Below are 14,534 nucleotides of genomic sequence, written 5' to 3' on the forward strand. Positions count from 1 at the left end.
CACTAGTGTGTCCACAGCTACAGACATCATCACTAGTGTGTCCACAGCTACAGACATCATCACTAGTGTGTCCACAGCTACAGACATCATCACTAGTGTGTCCACAGCTACAGACATCACTAGTGTGTCCACAGCTACAGACATCATCACTAGTGTGTCCACAGCTACAGACATCATCACTAGTGTGTCCACAGCTACAGACATCATCACTAGTGTGTCCACAGCTACAGACATCACTAGTGTGTCCACAGCTACAGACATCATCACTAGTGTGTCCACAGCTACAGACATCACTAGTGTGTCCACAGCTACAGACATCATCACTAGTGTGTCCACAGCTACAGACATCATCACTAGTGTCCACAGCTACAGACATCATCACTAGTGTGTCCACAGCTAGACATCATCACTAGTGTGTCCACAGCTACAGACATCATCACTAGTGTGTCCACAGCTACAGACATCATCACTAGTGTGTCCACAGCTACAGACATCATCACTAGTGTGTCCACAGCTACAGACATCATCACTAGTGTGTCCACAGCTACAGACATCACTAGTGTGTCCACAGCTACAGACATCATCACTAGTGTGTCCACAGCTACAGACATCATCACTAGTGTGTCCACAGCTACAGACATCATCACTAGTGTGTCCACAGCTACAGACATCACTAGTGTGTCCACAGCTACAGACATCATCACTAGTGTGTCCACAGCTACAGACATCACTAGTGTGTCCACAGCTACAGATATCATCACTGTGTCCACAGCTACAGACATCATCACTGTGCCCACAGCTACAGACATCATCACTGTGTCCACAGCTACAGACATCATCACTGTGTCCACAGCTACAGACATCATCACTGTGTCCACAGCTACAGACATCATCACGGTGTCCACAGCTACAGACATCATCAGTGTCCACAGCTACAGACATCATCACTGTGTCCACAGCTACAGACATCATCACTGTGCCCAAATCCACACCGGCATAGCTGACAGCCGGGCTGAGATCTGGGGTCGGCATGAGACCCCCGGATTGTGAGGATCACTTTCTTGCCCTCATCTGCAGATGTAGATTATTTAGATCTACCACAGAAGTCAGTACAATAACGCCTCAGACAGAAGTGTGCGCATCCTGCACAGAGAGTCCATGGGGGTGACATGCCGCGTGCGGCGTGCGCCCCCCTCAGCAGTGCATGTATACAGGGCAGGCGGGCGGTCCTGGGCGTCTACACCCGCCTGCTCCGCGCCCGCCTCGCTCCCTATCTACTCTTCCCCACAGCCGTTCACACATTTCCCATAATCCCCCGCAGTGTGAGCTCCACACGCAACTGCGCTCCAGCCTCCCGCCCAGCGCACCACGTGACTGCAGCACTGCAAGCGGAAGTCACAGCAACATTCCTAACCAATCGGAACTCCCCTAACCTAACCCATGTCACGTGACCGTCAGGGGCGGCGCGGCGGGCGAAATTCGAAATTTTGAACCGTTTGCGTAAACTGCTAGCGAGTGAGAGAAGCGAGTGACACAGACACCGGCGCTGCCCCGTCCGCACACTCCCGCCTCAGACATGGACCCGTTCACTGAGGTGAGTAGTACGAGCGCGCTGTGCTGCCGCGTCCTGTGTGTACAAGGCTCTCATGTATTAGCGGGCTGTACGCTCCCTCATTGCCGCAGAGCCCTGGTCATTACTGCGGTCACATGCGGTATTTCCGGGCCTAGCCGATTGTTGTCTTTACTGCGCTCTGTTATTTCTCAGAATGCTGGTCTTTGTTCTGCTGTCACACTACAAGTCTCAGCATTCCCTGGCAGCCATAGGCTGTAGCTCGTTGTGTGCTCACCATTCACTATACTGTGAGACTGGAGGGCGGCAGGTCTCATAGTCCTCTCCGGTGATAGCCTGAGCCTTACCTGCAGGTTGTCGCCTCTGCCACTTGTTATTGACCGTCTGCAGCGGTGACGCCAGACTACTGCACACATGAGCGCTGCAAGCAGTCACTAGGTCCTGGAGTGATGTAGTGGAGAGCACTGACCCTGCTGTGCACAGGTCCTCTGCGGACACCATGTAGTCCTGTACTAAAAGGCTTTTCTGTTTTTTTGAAAACAAGCTTTTCCCCAGCTGTGTGTTGTTAAAGGGACCTGTCGCCAGCAAATATATAAAAACTTTTTTTTTTCCTTTTGGCTTGCTTCAACAGTCTCCATGGGAGACTAGAAGTTGCCATAACCCGATCGGCTCTGCTACATACAGGCGATGATCAGATCTCCTGTATGTAGCAGATTTGCTGACTTGCTATGAGCACTGACCACTGGGCAGCGCTCATAGCTATCCGGCTATGACAACCACAGCAACAACAGTCTCCTGCTGACCTCGGGTTGTCATACCAACCCATCGGCGACCTACGGTCATGTGACACAGGCGCCGATGGGAGGAGGTAATGATGCGCTTTCTGCGCGTGCATGTTAAAGGCCACGGTTAATTCACGATTCCACCTCCGCCCGTTCCGGGCACATGACAGCTGATCAGATCAGCTGTCATGTGCCGAAAAAGGTGCAAGCTCATCGCCAGAGCCCGCACCAAACCGGGGGAGGCGTCCAATGATAGACTCTGCCCGTCGTTGGACATTAAGGGGTTAACCTGCAGATATGAACCTGCCCGGCGCCTGCACTTAGCCTAGTGCTGCAGGGAGAAAATAAACTTTATTTCTCCTGGCAGCGTTTGGTGTCAGTCATGAGGGTGGCGCCAGTCCAGTTACCACTTTGAGAATAGAGAGCAGCAACTGTAACCGGACCCTATCCCGGACTGACAATGGCTCTGCATTGGGGCTGTCAGTCAGGGTCAGCGTGCGGCTGCATTCTCAGAGCGGTGACTAAGCAGGCGCAGCCCCCGTGACTGACACCCAGGGCTGTGGAGTCGGTAAGCCAGACCTCCGACTCCACAGCCCTGCTGACACCGAATGCTGCCAGGGGGAATAAAGATAATTTTCTGCCTACAGCGTTCGGCTACGTGCAGGCACCGAGCAGGTTAATAACGTTTTTGTTGGTGACTGGTTCCTTTTATTAAAAAACAACTGCTTTAGTCACCCCATTCCTAGCCTCCAGTTCAGCATTTTGTCTTCACTGCTCCCAATGTCGGGTACTGTCGGTGGTCTGATGTCACGCTGCCGGAAATCAGCTCTGCGCCTCTCAGCGGCTCATGCTGTTAACTTGGGCTGAGCTCAGTTATTGATGTTAGTGTTGGAGACAATAACAGACACTGGAAGTAGCCGCTAAGACTCGGAGGTAGAGAGGGTGAGCAAAGCCATGTTTTTTTGTTTTTTTTTAAGCAGCACTCCAATCAAAGTTTTTATCTTAATATGTTGCAATCATCATATTATATAGCACTGTGTACTTACAATTGCTCATTTTGCTTTTCTCTGCTCTATGTAGAAACTCTCTTGTCCCTGCATTTATCATTCCTCTCCAACTCCTGACCCAGCTGCTCTCCTCCACCCCTAACCAGGGACTTTTGCAGTTACTTATGTCTCATGGGCAAGGATATTTGACTTTCTGTTCAGCTAGTCAGGTTTTAATCACTTGATGTCATAGAGCTAATGGAAAAGAGAAGAATTATCTGGGTCGAAGGGCAAAATGAGCAATTGTAAGTACACAGTGCTATATAATATGATTGCAGTGTATTAAGACAATAAAAGCTTTGATGAGTACTTGTTTAAAGGGAACCTGTCACCTGAATTTGGCGGGACCAGTTTTGGGTCATATGGGCGGGGTTTTCGGGTGTTTGATTCACCCTTTCCTTACCAGCTGGCTGCATGTGCATGCTGGCCGCAATATTGGATTGAAGTTCATTCTCTGGAGTACACGCCTGCGCAAGGCAATATTGCCTTGCGCAGGCGTGTACTCCAGAGGACAGAGAATGAACTTCAATCCAATATTGCGGCCAGCATGCACATGCAGCCAGCTGGTAAGGAAAGGGTGAATCAAACACCCGAAAACCCCGCCCATATGACCCAAATCCGGTCCCGCCAAATTCAGGTGACAGGTTCCCTTTAAATAAACCATCAGGGGACAGGTTTTCCGAAACTAGTAAACCTATTTAACTATTTCCAAACTACCCATAGATTATAAACATCCGGGCGGACCTTCATAAGGCTATGTGCACACGTTCAGGATTTCTTGCAGAAAATTCCTGAGAAAAACCTGAAATTTTCTGCAAGAAATCTGCATGCGTTTTTACCGCGTTTTTGGTGCGGTTTTTTTCGGACATTTTCCAATGCATTTTGTAGTGGGAAATCCGCAAAAAAAACGCAAAATTAATGAACATGCTGCATTTTTTACCGCGATGCCTTTTTTTTCGCAGAAAAAAAACGCATCATGTCCGCAAAAATTGCAGAATTCATTCTAAATGATGGGATGCATATTGTATGCTGTTTTTTGCGGTTTTATAGCTTTTTTTATCCCGAAAAAAACGCGAAAAATCAGCAACGTGTGCACACAGCCTAATACTCTGCACTGCCATTCTGAAACGTCCTAGCATAATGGAGCAGGGAACAGTCTATGGGACACAGCCAACTCCCCATTTATAAGGCCTCATTCACATGTGCATGTTACATCTGTAAAGGTGGAACTTGATGGAAGTAAAGTCTTGTTTCAAACTATGTAACGTGCTCATTATAATTTACATTCACATGTCCATTTTTCTTTTCAGCAGTAGGGATGAAAATTACTAATGCAAGTCTATGGCTTCATGAAAAAAAACGAGCACAGGGATGCACTTCTGAGCCGGCTGTCAGAAAAAGTCCCACTAAAATATAACATTTATTTGAATCAAATATTAAAATAGTCAAAAAGTAGACAAAGAAAAGATGATCAAATATAATAATAATACTAAAATTTAACTGTGGCGTACTCTCTCACCCTATTGATGCCCTAAGAATTGTCCCTTCCTGTCTGCGGAGGGTGGAACCCCAGTTTGGACACAATCTGTCATCCTCGCTCCCCATCAGCTGGCCCTAATGTTCACTGTTGTAATATTTTTAAAATTTGATTCAGATAAATGTTATATTTTAGCGGTATTTTTTCTGATGAGCTGTATTTTTTTACCCCGTCACTTGGTAATCTGAGCCAGCTGTTGGTCAGTGCCAGGACGTGGTTACAGCCACTGCTGACTTTGTCCTAAGTGCTGACTGAAGTCAGGAGGAATAAAGTTAATTTGTTCCTGGCAGTGGGGCTTTCAGTGCGTCACCCATATGGCTTTAGAACATTGCTAACCTACAGATTCACCTGATATCTGCAGGTTAGTAGAGTTGTGTTTTTTTTGTTTTTTTTTACATGGCAGGTTCCCTTTAAAGGAACTCTGAGCACAGAATGACTGTTCAAACCAAGTACAGGCGCTCGGTGCACCTTTACACCTGCTTGTTTTACCTCTATCTCCACCCCCCTCTTTGACAGCTCTGGCTATAGAGTCAGAGAAGGGCACAGATGCAAGGCCATGCATTTGCGTACCTTCTGTACTTGGTTTGAACAGTTATTCGGTGCTGACAGTCCATTTAACTCTTCCGACCCCAGAGCACCGGTCACTACTGAACATGTAATGAGCAGGGAATGTTTAGCTTGCAAAAAGGAAGGTTAAGAGGAGACTTAGAGGAGATGTAATAGCTGTCTACAAATATCTGAAGGGCTGTCACAGTGTAGAGGGATCATCCTTATTCTCATTTGTACATGGAAACACGAGAAGCAATGAAATGAAACTGAAAGGGAGAAGATACAGATTAGATATTAGAAAAAACTTTTTGACAATGAGGGTGATCACTGAGTGGAATAGGCTGCGACAATAGGTGGTGAGTTCTCCTTCAATGGACGTCTTCAAACAGAGACTGGACAGACATCTGTCTGAGATGTTTTGTGAATCCAGCATTGAGCAGGGGGTTGGACACGATGACCCTGGAGGTCCTTCCAACGCTAACTTTATGATTCTATGTACATAAAGTGCAGCACAGGTTCATCTCAACTGCTGAGATCTTTAGATGAGGAACAGAACAAACATTTATAGGACATTTCATAACTTTCCCAAATTATGAAAACACAGGACGTCTTGCATTGTACTACTGTACCCAATGTATTATATATTTTCGGAGTCGGTCCATTTTATACCAACTTCTACTCCACCAAAATGGACACAGAATTCACAACTCCGACTCCACTGCCCTGCGGATAACACATCTGAGCATGCTCACTCATCACTATTGGTCATCTTTCAGCTTTCTTTCATAAGCTATCAAAATAAGTGGGTATTCAATGAGTATTACACTGCCATGCTGCAGCGCTGGCTCTCCGCTACTGCCTGGTATCTGCTGTTTGTATGCAGCACTGATGTGAAATTGACCGCAGCGGCTCAGCCCATGTAGATGGCAAGAGACGCTAACTGGCTGCGGTGCTGTTGACGCAACATCAGTGCTGCAGACGGTAACTGACACCGAGAGCAGCAGGGGCAAGCGGGTGCTGGACCCGGGGAGGGTAAGTAATAGTTTGTTTTATGTGGCAGCCTATAAGAGTTTTCTGAAAGGGGACAACCCCCTTTTAATAGAGATATACTTTTCCTTTTTATTTTATCCCTTAATTTAGTTTTGAATATAATTGTAAACACCCTCAATTTTTTTATTGAACAAATTAAAGGATTGTCCAAATACTAATAAGCATATTAGTGGGCCAATAATACGGTACAATAAGAAAGTGACCTAGCGGGCCCTCGCTGTTCTGCCACTGGCGTCCTCTGCCTGTCTCTTGGCAGCTTATGGATAGGGGAGATTTCAGGTGACCAATGCAGTCAGCCAATGACCAAAAAAAGCTGGTTTTGTAAAAATGATAAAATGCTGTCTATAGATGGCTCCAGTGTTCTCTATATAGCCTACAAGTTTGTGGTTGATATCCAGTAGACATGATAACCCAGTTAGTCAGTGCCAATAGTCAATAAAGAAGGGTATAAATAGAAACCCAAAAGTTAGTTGCCAGCATTACATTTGTTGGTGTATTGGTCACCTGTCTGCTCACATATGACCGCACATGCTGTAAATATCACACATTTCTGGAAATCAATGGGTATATAACGTGACAATCAGCTTCTCCCCAGCCTAGAATAGCTGATAACTGGGGAATAATAGTTTTAATCAGTGAAGCAAATGGAAGGAAGATGAGGTTTAGTTTGTTTAATACCTGAATTGACATTACCAGTTATCATTTGTATCTGTGTGGCATATAGTGATATGCTCACTATCTTATAGAGATGCTCCGTATTGTCGTGTGTATTGACAGGCATATATCAGAGTAGTGCAGCCCCTTAATAATAATCTTTGTTTTTATATAGCGCTAACATTCCGCAGCGCTTTACAGTTTGCACACATTATCATCGTTGTCCCCGCCGGGGCTCACAATCTTCCCCTTGTGCGCTTGTTAGAGATATCTTGAGACAGGCAGTATATTAATGTGTCGGCCCCCTGTGCTGTAGTAAAGTGCTTTCTGCCAGTAACCTTTTTTTCTATGTCAGATTTTTACATGAGATATGTGATTGTTTAATGGTCAGGCACGTTCCTCTTACATTTTTGCCTTTAGGTTTATGTTGCATGACTGATGCTTCTTTTTAAAATCTGTCCAAGACATCTGGTGACGCCGTGTAACGTTCTCTCATCTGTTTTTTCCATAATTGGAAGGAGGTATTTTTCGCTGCAGAAAACATGTGGTCGCTTATGGGCAAGGTTCCAGCAAATACTTATGGAAAAATGCTCAGTACAACGGCTTCACTTTAGCAAGCTGCAGCATGAGGGCGTGATGGAATCAGCCAAAAGTTGTCGGCTAGGACAATTGAAATGTAGATAGCACTGCATTAATGTCACTATTGGCCTGTTCAAATGAAAATGGGTGCGGCGGCTCCTGACATTTTTCTGCAATGACTAAACTTTTTTTTTTTAAATTACTTGGGATGGTTCTGAATTCTTGATCTAAGCAGAGCATTGTAATGCAGACTGTTGATCTTGACAGCTTGTTGCAAATTATGAGTTCATGCAGGTTTACAGAGAATACAGAGCTGCCGCTGCAACTGCGCACCCCCAACCCTGACTGACAGCAGTGTAAAGCCAGTATCAGTCAGGTCCGGAGGTGCGTGGTTACAGGGGCAGCTCTGTATACTCATAGCGGTGAGTGAACTAGCACCGCACCTGTGACTGATTACTGAATGCTGGCGGGGAGAATAAATAATTTTTTCCCTGCTGCACTTGGCTGCGTGCAGGCCCTGGGCAGCATCATAACACTGTTATCCTGCAGGTTAAGCACATATCTACACGTTAACAGCATTATTTCTGGTGACAGGTTCCCTTTAATGTAAGAAGATGGACATACTGCCCACAATCACCTTTGAAGACACGAGTACTGTTATGATTTATAATGTGAATTGTGATGTGTTATTAGTGATGGTGTTGTGTTTTGCTCGGCAGTTGGTAGAGTGAGAGTTAATTGGGACTAGCCTAGAGTGGGAAGTGTGCAATTGCAGGGACAGAGACAGTTTCCTGTCCGGAAGTTGGATAGGACCCTGTGTGTGCCAGGAGCAGACCTACAGTCTGACTAGTCAGCAGAGCCGCATGACGTGAGTGTCCCTGACGTGAGTGAAGACCGACACAGTGGATAGTGAGATGCGAAGTAAAGGAAGGAAAAGTGACCAAAAGACAGTGATGCATTGGAGACGGGTCCTGGGACAGGATGCCTAGCAGTACAGCCCTGAATTTTTAACTCGGGAGAGGTGACAGGCCAATACAGAACAGAGACCGTGAGATGAAGAGTGCCCCGGCAGGAGTTCCAAGGCGTCAGCTACTTGAGAAGCTAAAGTACCAGCCATACTGGCAAACTAGTTCCCTTAAAGGGGTTGTCTACTAATAGGACAACCCCTTCTTTAAACTAAATGTTTGGCCCAGATAAAATAACAACACATACTCTCCTCCTGTGCCGGTGATGTTCTCGTGGTGTCGGCATTTGTGCTCCCTGGGGCTGTGATGCGGTGTTGTGACACCTGCGCCCAGTCAGTGCTGGCGTAACTGTCTCCACCTTCGTATGAAGAGCACATCAAAAGGAAGTCAGGGCCGCAACTCATCCCGCACTTCCTCTTCATGTTCAGTTTGTCCAAAGGCTGGGACAGTGAAGCCAGCGCTGATTAAGCGCCAGGCATCATGTGTCATTCCACCTCATCACAGCCCTTGGACTGCGACTACGGACACTGTTGGAACAGAGCCTGCACGGGAGGCGAGTATAGGCTTTTTTATTATTTTATCAGGGCTGAAAACTTAGTTTAAAAACGGGTTGTCCTAGTAGTGGACAACCCCTTTAAGGGGAAGAGGACTCTCACTAACTAGACTGTAGTAGTGTGCTGGGTTGTGGTGAAAACCGAGAAACGTGAGGCAGAAAGAAGTAAGCTTGGAAGAAGTAGAGAGACTGTGTGAAGATGTTCTGTATGGTATAGGAAATATTTATGAAGTTATGCACCTGCTACCTATTGTACATAGTTCCCTCCAAGTTACTGTTAAAGGGGTTGTTCACTATTAGGACAACCCCTTCTTAAACTAAAAGTAACAAGAAAAAATGGAGTTCTATACGAAATATTGAATAAAAACCAATATTTTATTACAACATAGTAAAAAGACAATATTACAAAAAATGTAAAGAAAAAAGGGGAGACCCTAGTACAAGAACATCCACGTCACAGACACATAAATTTGTATATCACCATGGTATAAGTGTCTAAAAGAGTATTTGTATTAGCACACAATGGTAGAACATAATTCTAGTTCTCATATGGACCAGTGTCCTCCATGCAAAATACGCAGGAACACCATTTGTAATGCATATTAAATAAACAGTTTCTTACCCATGGTAAAATAAAGTGACCAGTGCCTGGGACTCTGGAGACCCCCAGAGTCCCAGGGGGTCTCCAGAGTCCCAGGCACTGGTCACTTTATTTTACCATGGGTAAGAAACTGTTTATTTAATATGCATTACAAATGGTGTTCCTGCGTATTTTGCATGGAGGACACTGGTCCATATGAGAACTAGAATTATGTTCTACCATTGTGTGCTAATACAAATACTCTTTTAGACACTTATACCATGGTGATATACAAATTTATGTGTCTGTGACGTGGATGTTCTTGTACTAGGGTCTCCCCTTTTTTCTTTACATTTTTTGTAATATTGTCTTTTTACTATGTTGTAATAAAATATTGGTTTTTATTCAATATTTCGTATAGAACTCCATTTTTTCTTGTTACTTATGAATATCCGGAGTATACGGTACTGTCCTTATATACACATGGGTAGACCTCGACAGCTTTCTACAACTACACACGGTGTGTGTGTGGGATCCATGTTATTTCTGTAGGTGTTTTTTCCCTTCTTAAACTAAATATTCGGCTCCAATAAAATAAACAAACCTATACTCTCCTCCCATGGTGGCACTGTTCCAGTGCTGTCTACACTCACGATGTGTGATGCGGCGCAATGACACGTGATGCCCGGCACCCAATCAGCGCTGACTTCACTGTCCCCGCCTTCATACGAACTGAACATGAAGCGTAAGTCCAGGCTGCAGCTAATCTCGGATTTCCTGCCTCTTGTCGAAATGACCATGAGGAGGGACAGTGACTTCAGTGCTGATTGGGCGCCGGGCATCACTGCCCCAGGACCGTGAGTGCCCCTGGGACAGAGCTGGCATGGTTGGTGATTATAGGTTTATTTACTTTATTGGGGCTGAACTTTTAGTTTCAGAAGGAGTTGTCCTAGTAGTGGACAAGCAATTTAAGTAAAATACTGTTCTTCAGTGGTGATCTCCATTTAAACATCTGATCCTGGCCAGATAAAGTCACCAGCATCATGTGACCTGCCAGGGCATAGTCTGTGCTCTCAGCCAGGACCTCCATGTCGCTCTCTAAGCTCTGCCGTATACAACAATATTGTAACCCTGTCTACCTGTGAGGGCATGTGCCCACAATCCGCAATAGCAGCGGTTTGGTCACAGCTCACCTGTGCTGGGTCCAAACCGCTGCGTTCTAGGTTAAAAGCACAGTGAACAGGATTTATAGAACTCTCATGGCCATTTTGCTTCTATTCTACGGTGTATAAACTCCCCTGCGGTGCGGGTTACGAGCCGCAGCATGTCAATTATCTGCAGTGGAGACACTAGTCTCTGCTGCGTCGTCTCACCCATAGCCATTCATTACATGCATTAAATCCGCATAGTTCAATGAACACATGCAGATTTACCTGAGAGATTAGAACGCAGCATTTTGGATGCAGCGAAAATGTTGTGTCCAAAACGCTGCTATTTCCTGATCGTGGACACATAGCCTTATATTGAAGCTGAGAGGAACCTGCAGATGTCGGGTATAATCACACACAGCTCTGCAGGGAGATCAGGAGAGCAGAGAGCGGCCATTACACATCACACTGGTAACCATTACACTTCACACTGTTATCTCCTCCTTCATGTAAAATAAGCAGTAAGGCTGGTTTCATACTAGCGTTCAGCAGGGCTGCAGATGGCAGCCTTCTGCCTACGTCTGCATGCGTCCTGTGTACCCTATCTTTAACATTGGGTACGCAGGCCATGCGGATGTGGATGCCTCCGCATGCGTCATTTTGATGCTGCGCCAACCGCAACAAAATGCAACATGTTACGGTTGATGCAGTTCAGTGCAGCGTCAAAATGACACATCCGGAGGCATCCACATCCGCACGGCCTGCGTACCCAATGTTAAGGATGGGGTATGCAGGACGCATGCAGGCGTAGGAAGAGGTGCGGCAGTGGGCGGGGCTTAACGGAAGAATGCTGCCATCCGCAGCCCTGCCGAACGCTAGTGTGAAACTAGCCTAAGGCAGTGTCTGTTTTAAAGGCAGTCTGCACAGAATAACTGTTCCTACCAAGCCCGGGCACTTGAGGCATCACAGCGGGACACATTTTTAAGTGCACCTTCCTACTTGCTTGTTTTCCTTCTATCTCCACCCCCCTATTTGATAGCTCTAACTTTAAAGAGGCAGAGCTAGACAGAAAATAAGTAGATGAAACGATGCATGTTTGGCTACTCCCAAGTACAGGATTACCGTACTTTATACCTTTGAACGGTAATTTTGTCCCTTTTTAAACGATTGTGCATTGCTAATTAAGTTTTTATCCTTTTATTTAGAACATCATTTCCTGATTTTTTATTTTTTTTATATAATTCCTGGAAAACTTTCATTTAAAAGAAAAGCCAAGCATCAAGAAAGAGGAAAATATATTACAATCCTCTACTCTAGGTAGTGACTTATCCTCACTTGACAGCCTCTTTAGGATGTTGAATCAATGTTTATAGGTCAGCTTGCTATTTTTTTTTTCTTTTCTTCATTCATAGTAATATTCTTATTATGTTTCTTATGTATCAATAGAAATTGCTTGAAAGGACGAGAGCCCGAAGAGAGAATCTGCAGAAGAAAATGGCAGACAGACCAACAGCTGGTGCCCGGCCAGTGGCTCTATCCAAAAGACCAAGAGAGCCCCTTACTGAGACAAATCATCAGCCTCCTACAGCGGCTGAAGAAGGTAAAAAAAATGCTATTATTTGTTGAAAAATGTTAGACGCTGCTTAAAATATTTTATATGCCCAAAGTGGGATTTATCAAGACTAAACCTTTAGTCTGTATACTGAGGTGCGCCTAATTTATATAAAAAAAAAAACAAAAAAAAAACTGTACACCTCGTAATAAGTTTGGCCCTTGTTTTGGGCATTGATATATTCCCCGCACACTGTTGGTAATGGTTCAGATTCCTCTAACAGCTTTAAAGCAATGGTTTTTTATGAATCATTTACACAGTTTGAAAATTTAAAAATGTGTCTTCAAAAAATTATCTACTGACACCTTGACATATGATGTACTGGTAATTGTTTGGTCCCCATGTACAGAGCAGGCTCAGGAGCTGAACCCACATCATATCTGTCAGATGTTGGCTGTGATAATTAACCCCTTCCTGACATGCGCCGTACTAGTACTGCTTTGCGTTCCCGCAAACCGCAGTACTAGTACGGCGCTGCTATTTGAGAATGGCTGCTGTTTCTGACAGCAGACCAGCCTGGCACGTCACCACGTAAAATAGCAATCACCACCCTGTACGCCATCTTTACCTCAGATTTGGCGTGCAGAGCGGTGGTCTTAGCCCCTTAGTCACCTGAGCAAAGGATTCCATTGGTGGCCAATGCGATTGTCCCTGCGATCTCCTGTGCTGATCTCCTGCGATCTGTGCTGTGTGCTGTGATCTGCCTGCTGTGTGACTCCTGTGATCACAGCAGCAGAAGCAGCACCTCCCCCACCCCTTTCCCATCCCTGTTCCCGTACCTCCCTCTCCCCTTTCCCATCCCTGTTCCAGTACCTCCCTCTCCTCCCTCCAATTGATTTTTTGCGCACTTTTTCAGCGCTTTTTTTCCTGTGCGCGTCGTCCCGCGCAGAGCATTCGTGCTCTTCCTGTGTCCGCAGCGCTTTGATCAGTGTCGCTGCTGATCAGCGACTGCACCACGGGAATTTTTCTTTTTTAGCTAGTTAGTGTAGCGGACTTCGCAATCTAAGCGACGTCCAAGTTTTTTTTAGAAGAAAATAATAGTAGTTAGTACAGCATAGTTTTAGACATAGCAAGGTAGCGTAGCCGGTGTCACATCGTTAGTGACGACCGATCTTCTTTTAGAGAAGAAAAAAAAATTGTACAGCGTAGTTTTAGTGGTAGCGTGTTAGTACAGCCGGCGTCACAGCGTTAGTGATGACCGATCTTGTTTCAGAAAAAAAAAAAGTACAAAGTAGTTTTATAGGTAGGGAGGTAGCTTTTTTTTTCTCTTGCATAAAAAGTGCATTAGGGGAGCGTACGTCAAATTATTGGTGACGTCCGGTTTTCTTTTGTAAAAAAGAATTTGTGTCGGATAAATTTATAGGGAGGGCATTAGTGTAGTGAATGTCTTGAGTTGTGTTTTTTTTTTTTTTTTTTTTTTATACAAACGTTTTTTTAAATCTGATTTTTCTTTACATTTTGCTTCTACATTTTACCTCTCTATTTCTTTTTTTCTCTGTTTTGTTATAATAAAGAGTACCCTATACACAAGCCCCACACATTACACATGTGAAAAAGCACCACTTACATACACAACCCCCAGGGTTTGGGGAAAAAAAATGGCCCATTCGTCAACAAGGCGCTATTTACCATAGGAGGCTTACGGCATCCTTGCGTCCGACACTGATTCAGCCAGTGAGGAAGATCCCACATTCCTCTATTCCTTATGCTCCTCGTCTGGTGAGGAAGGACCCCCAACAAGGCGCCCTAGGACCCATGCAGCTCCTGCAGCATTCGATCCCGTATGGATTGCACCCCCCGAAAATTTTCAGCCCGTCATTCCGGATTTCAGCAGCAGCTCAGGAATCCATTTTGACACCACTGGCCTCACTGAAATTGACTTCTTCAAATTCATTTTCAGTGAGGAAAT

At 45.2% G+C, this 14,534-nt stretch overlaps 1 protein-coding gene across 2 annotated transcripts in view; it reads left to right on the plus strand.

Moving 5' to 3' along the window:
* The first annotated feature begins 1,238 nt into the window (after window positions 1-1,238).
* Window positions 1,239-14,534, plus strand: part of ANLN (anillin, actin binding protein) — a 115,272-nt gene continuing 101,976 nt past the window's right edge. Inside the window, exons 1-2 of one of the 2 annotated variants that reach the window (XM_077269238.1) lie at window positions 1,239-1,594; window positions 12,460-12,613. In XM_077269238.1, coding sequence (XP_077125353.1) covers window positions 1,577-1,594; window positions 12,460-12,613 — 172 coding nt within the window. In that variant the 5' untranslated portion in view covers window positions 1,239-1,576. The remainder of the gene's footprint in view (window positions 1,595-12,459; window positions 12,614-14,534) is intronic. The other variant, XM_077269236.1, reaches the window with a different exon arrangement.

Source organism: Ranitomeya variabilis, chromosome 6 (assembly GCF_051348905.1).
Source record: "Ranitomeya variabilis isolate aRanVar5 chromosome 6, aRanVar5.hap1, whole genome shotgun sequence".
NCBI classification, from domain to species: Eukaryota; Metazoa; Chordata; class Amphibia; order Anura; family Dendrobatidae; genus Ranitomeya; species Ranitomeya variabilis.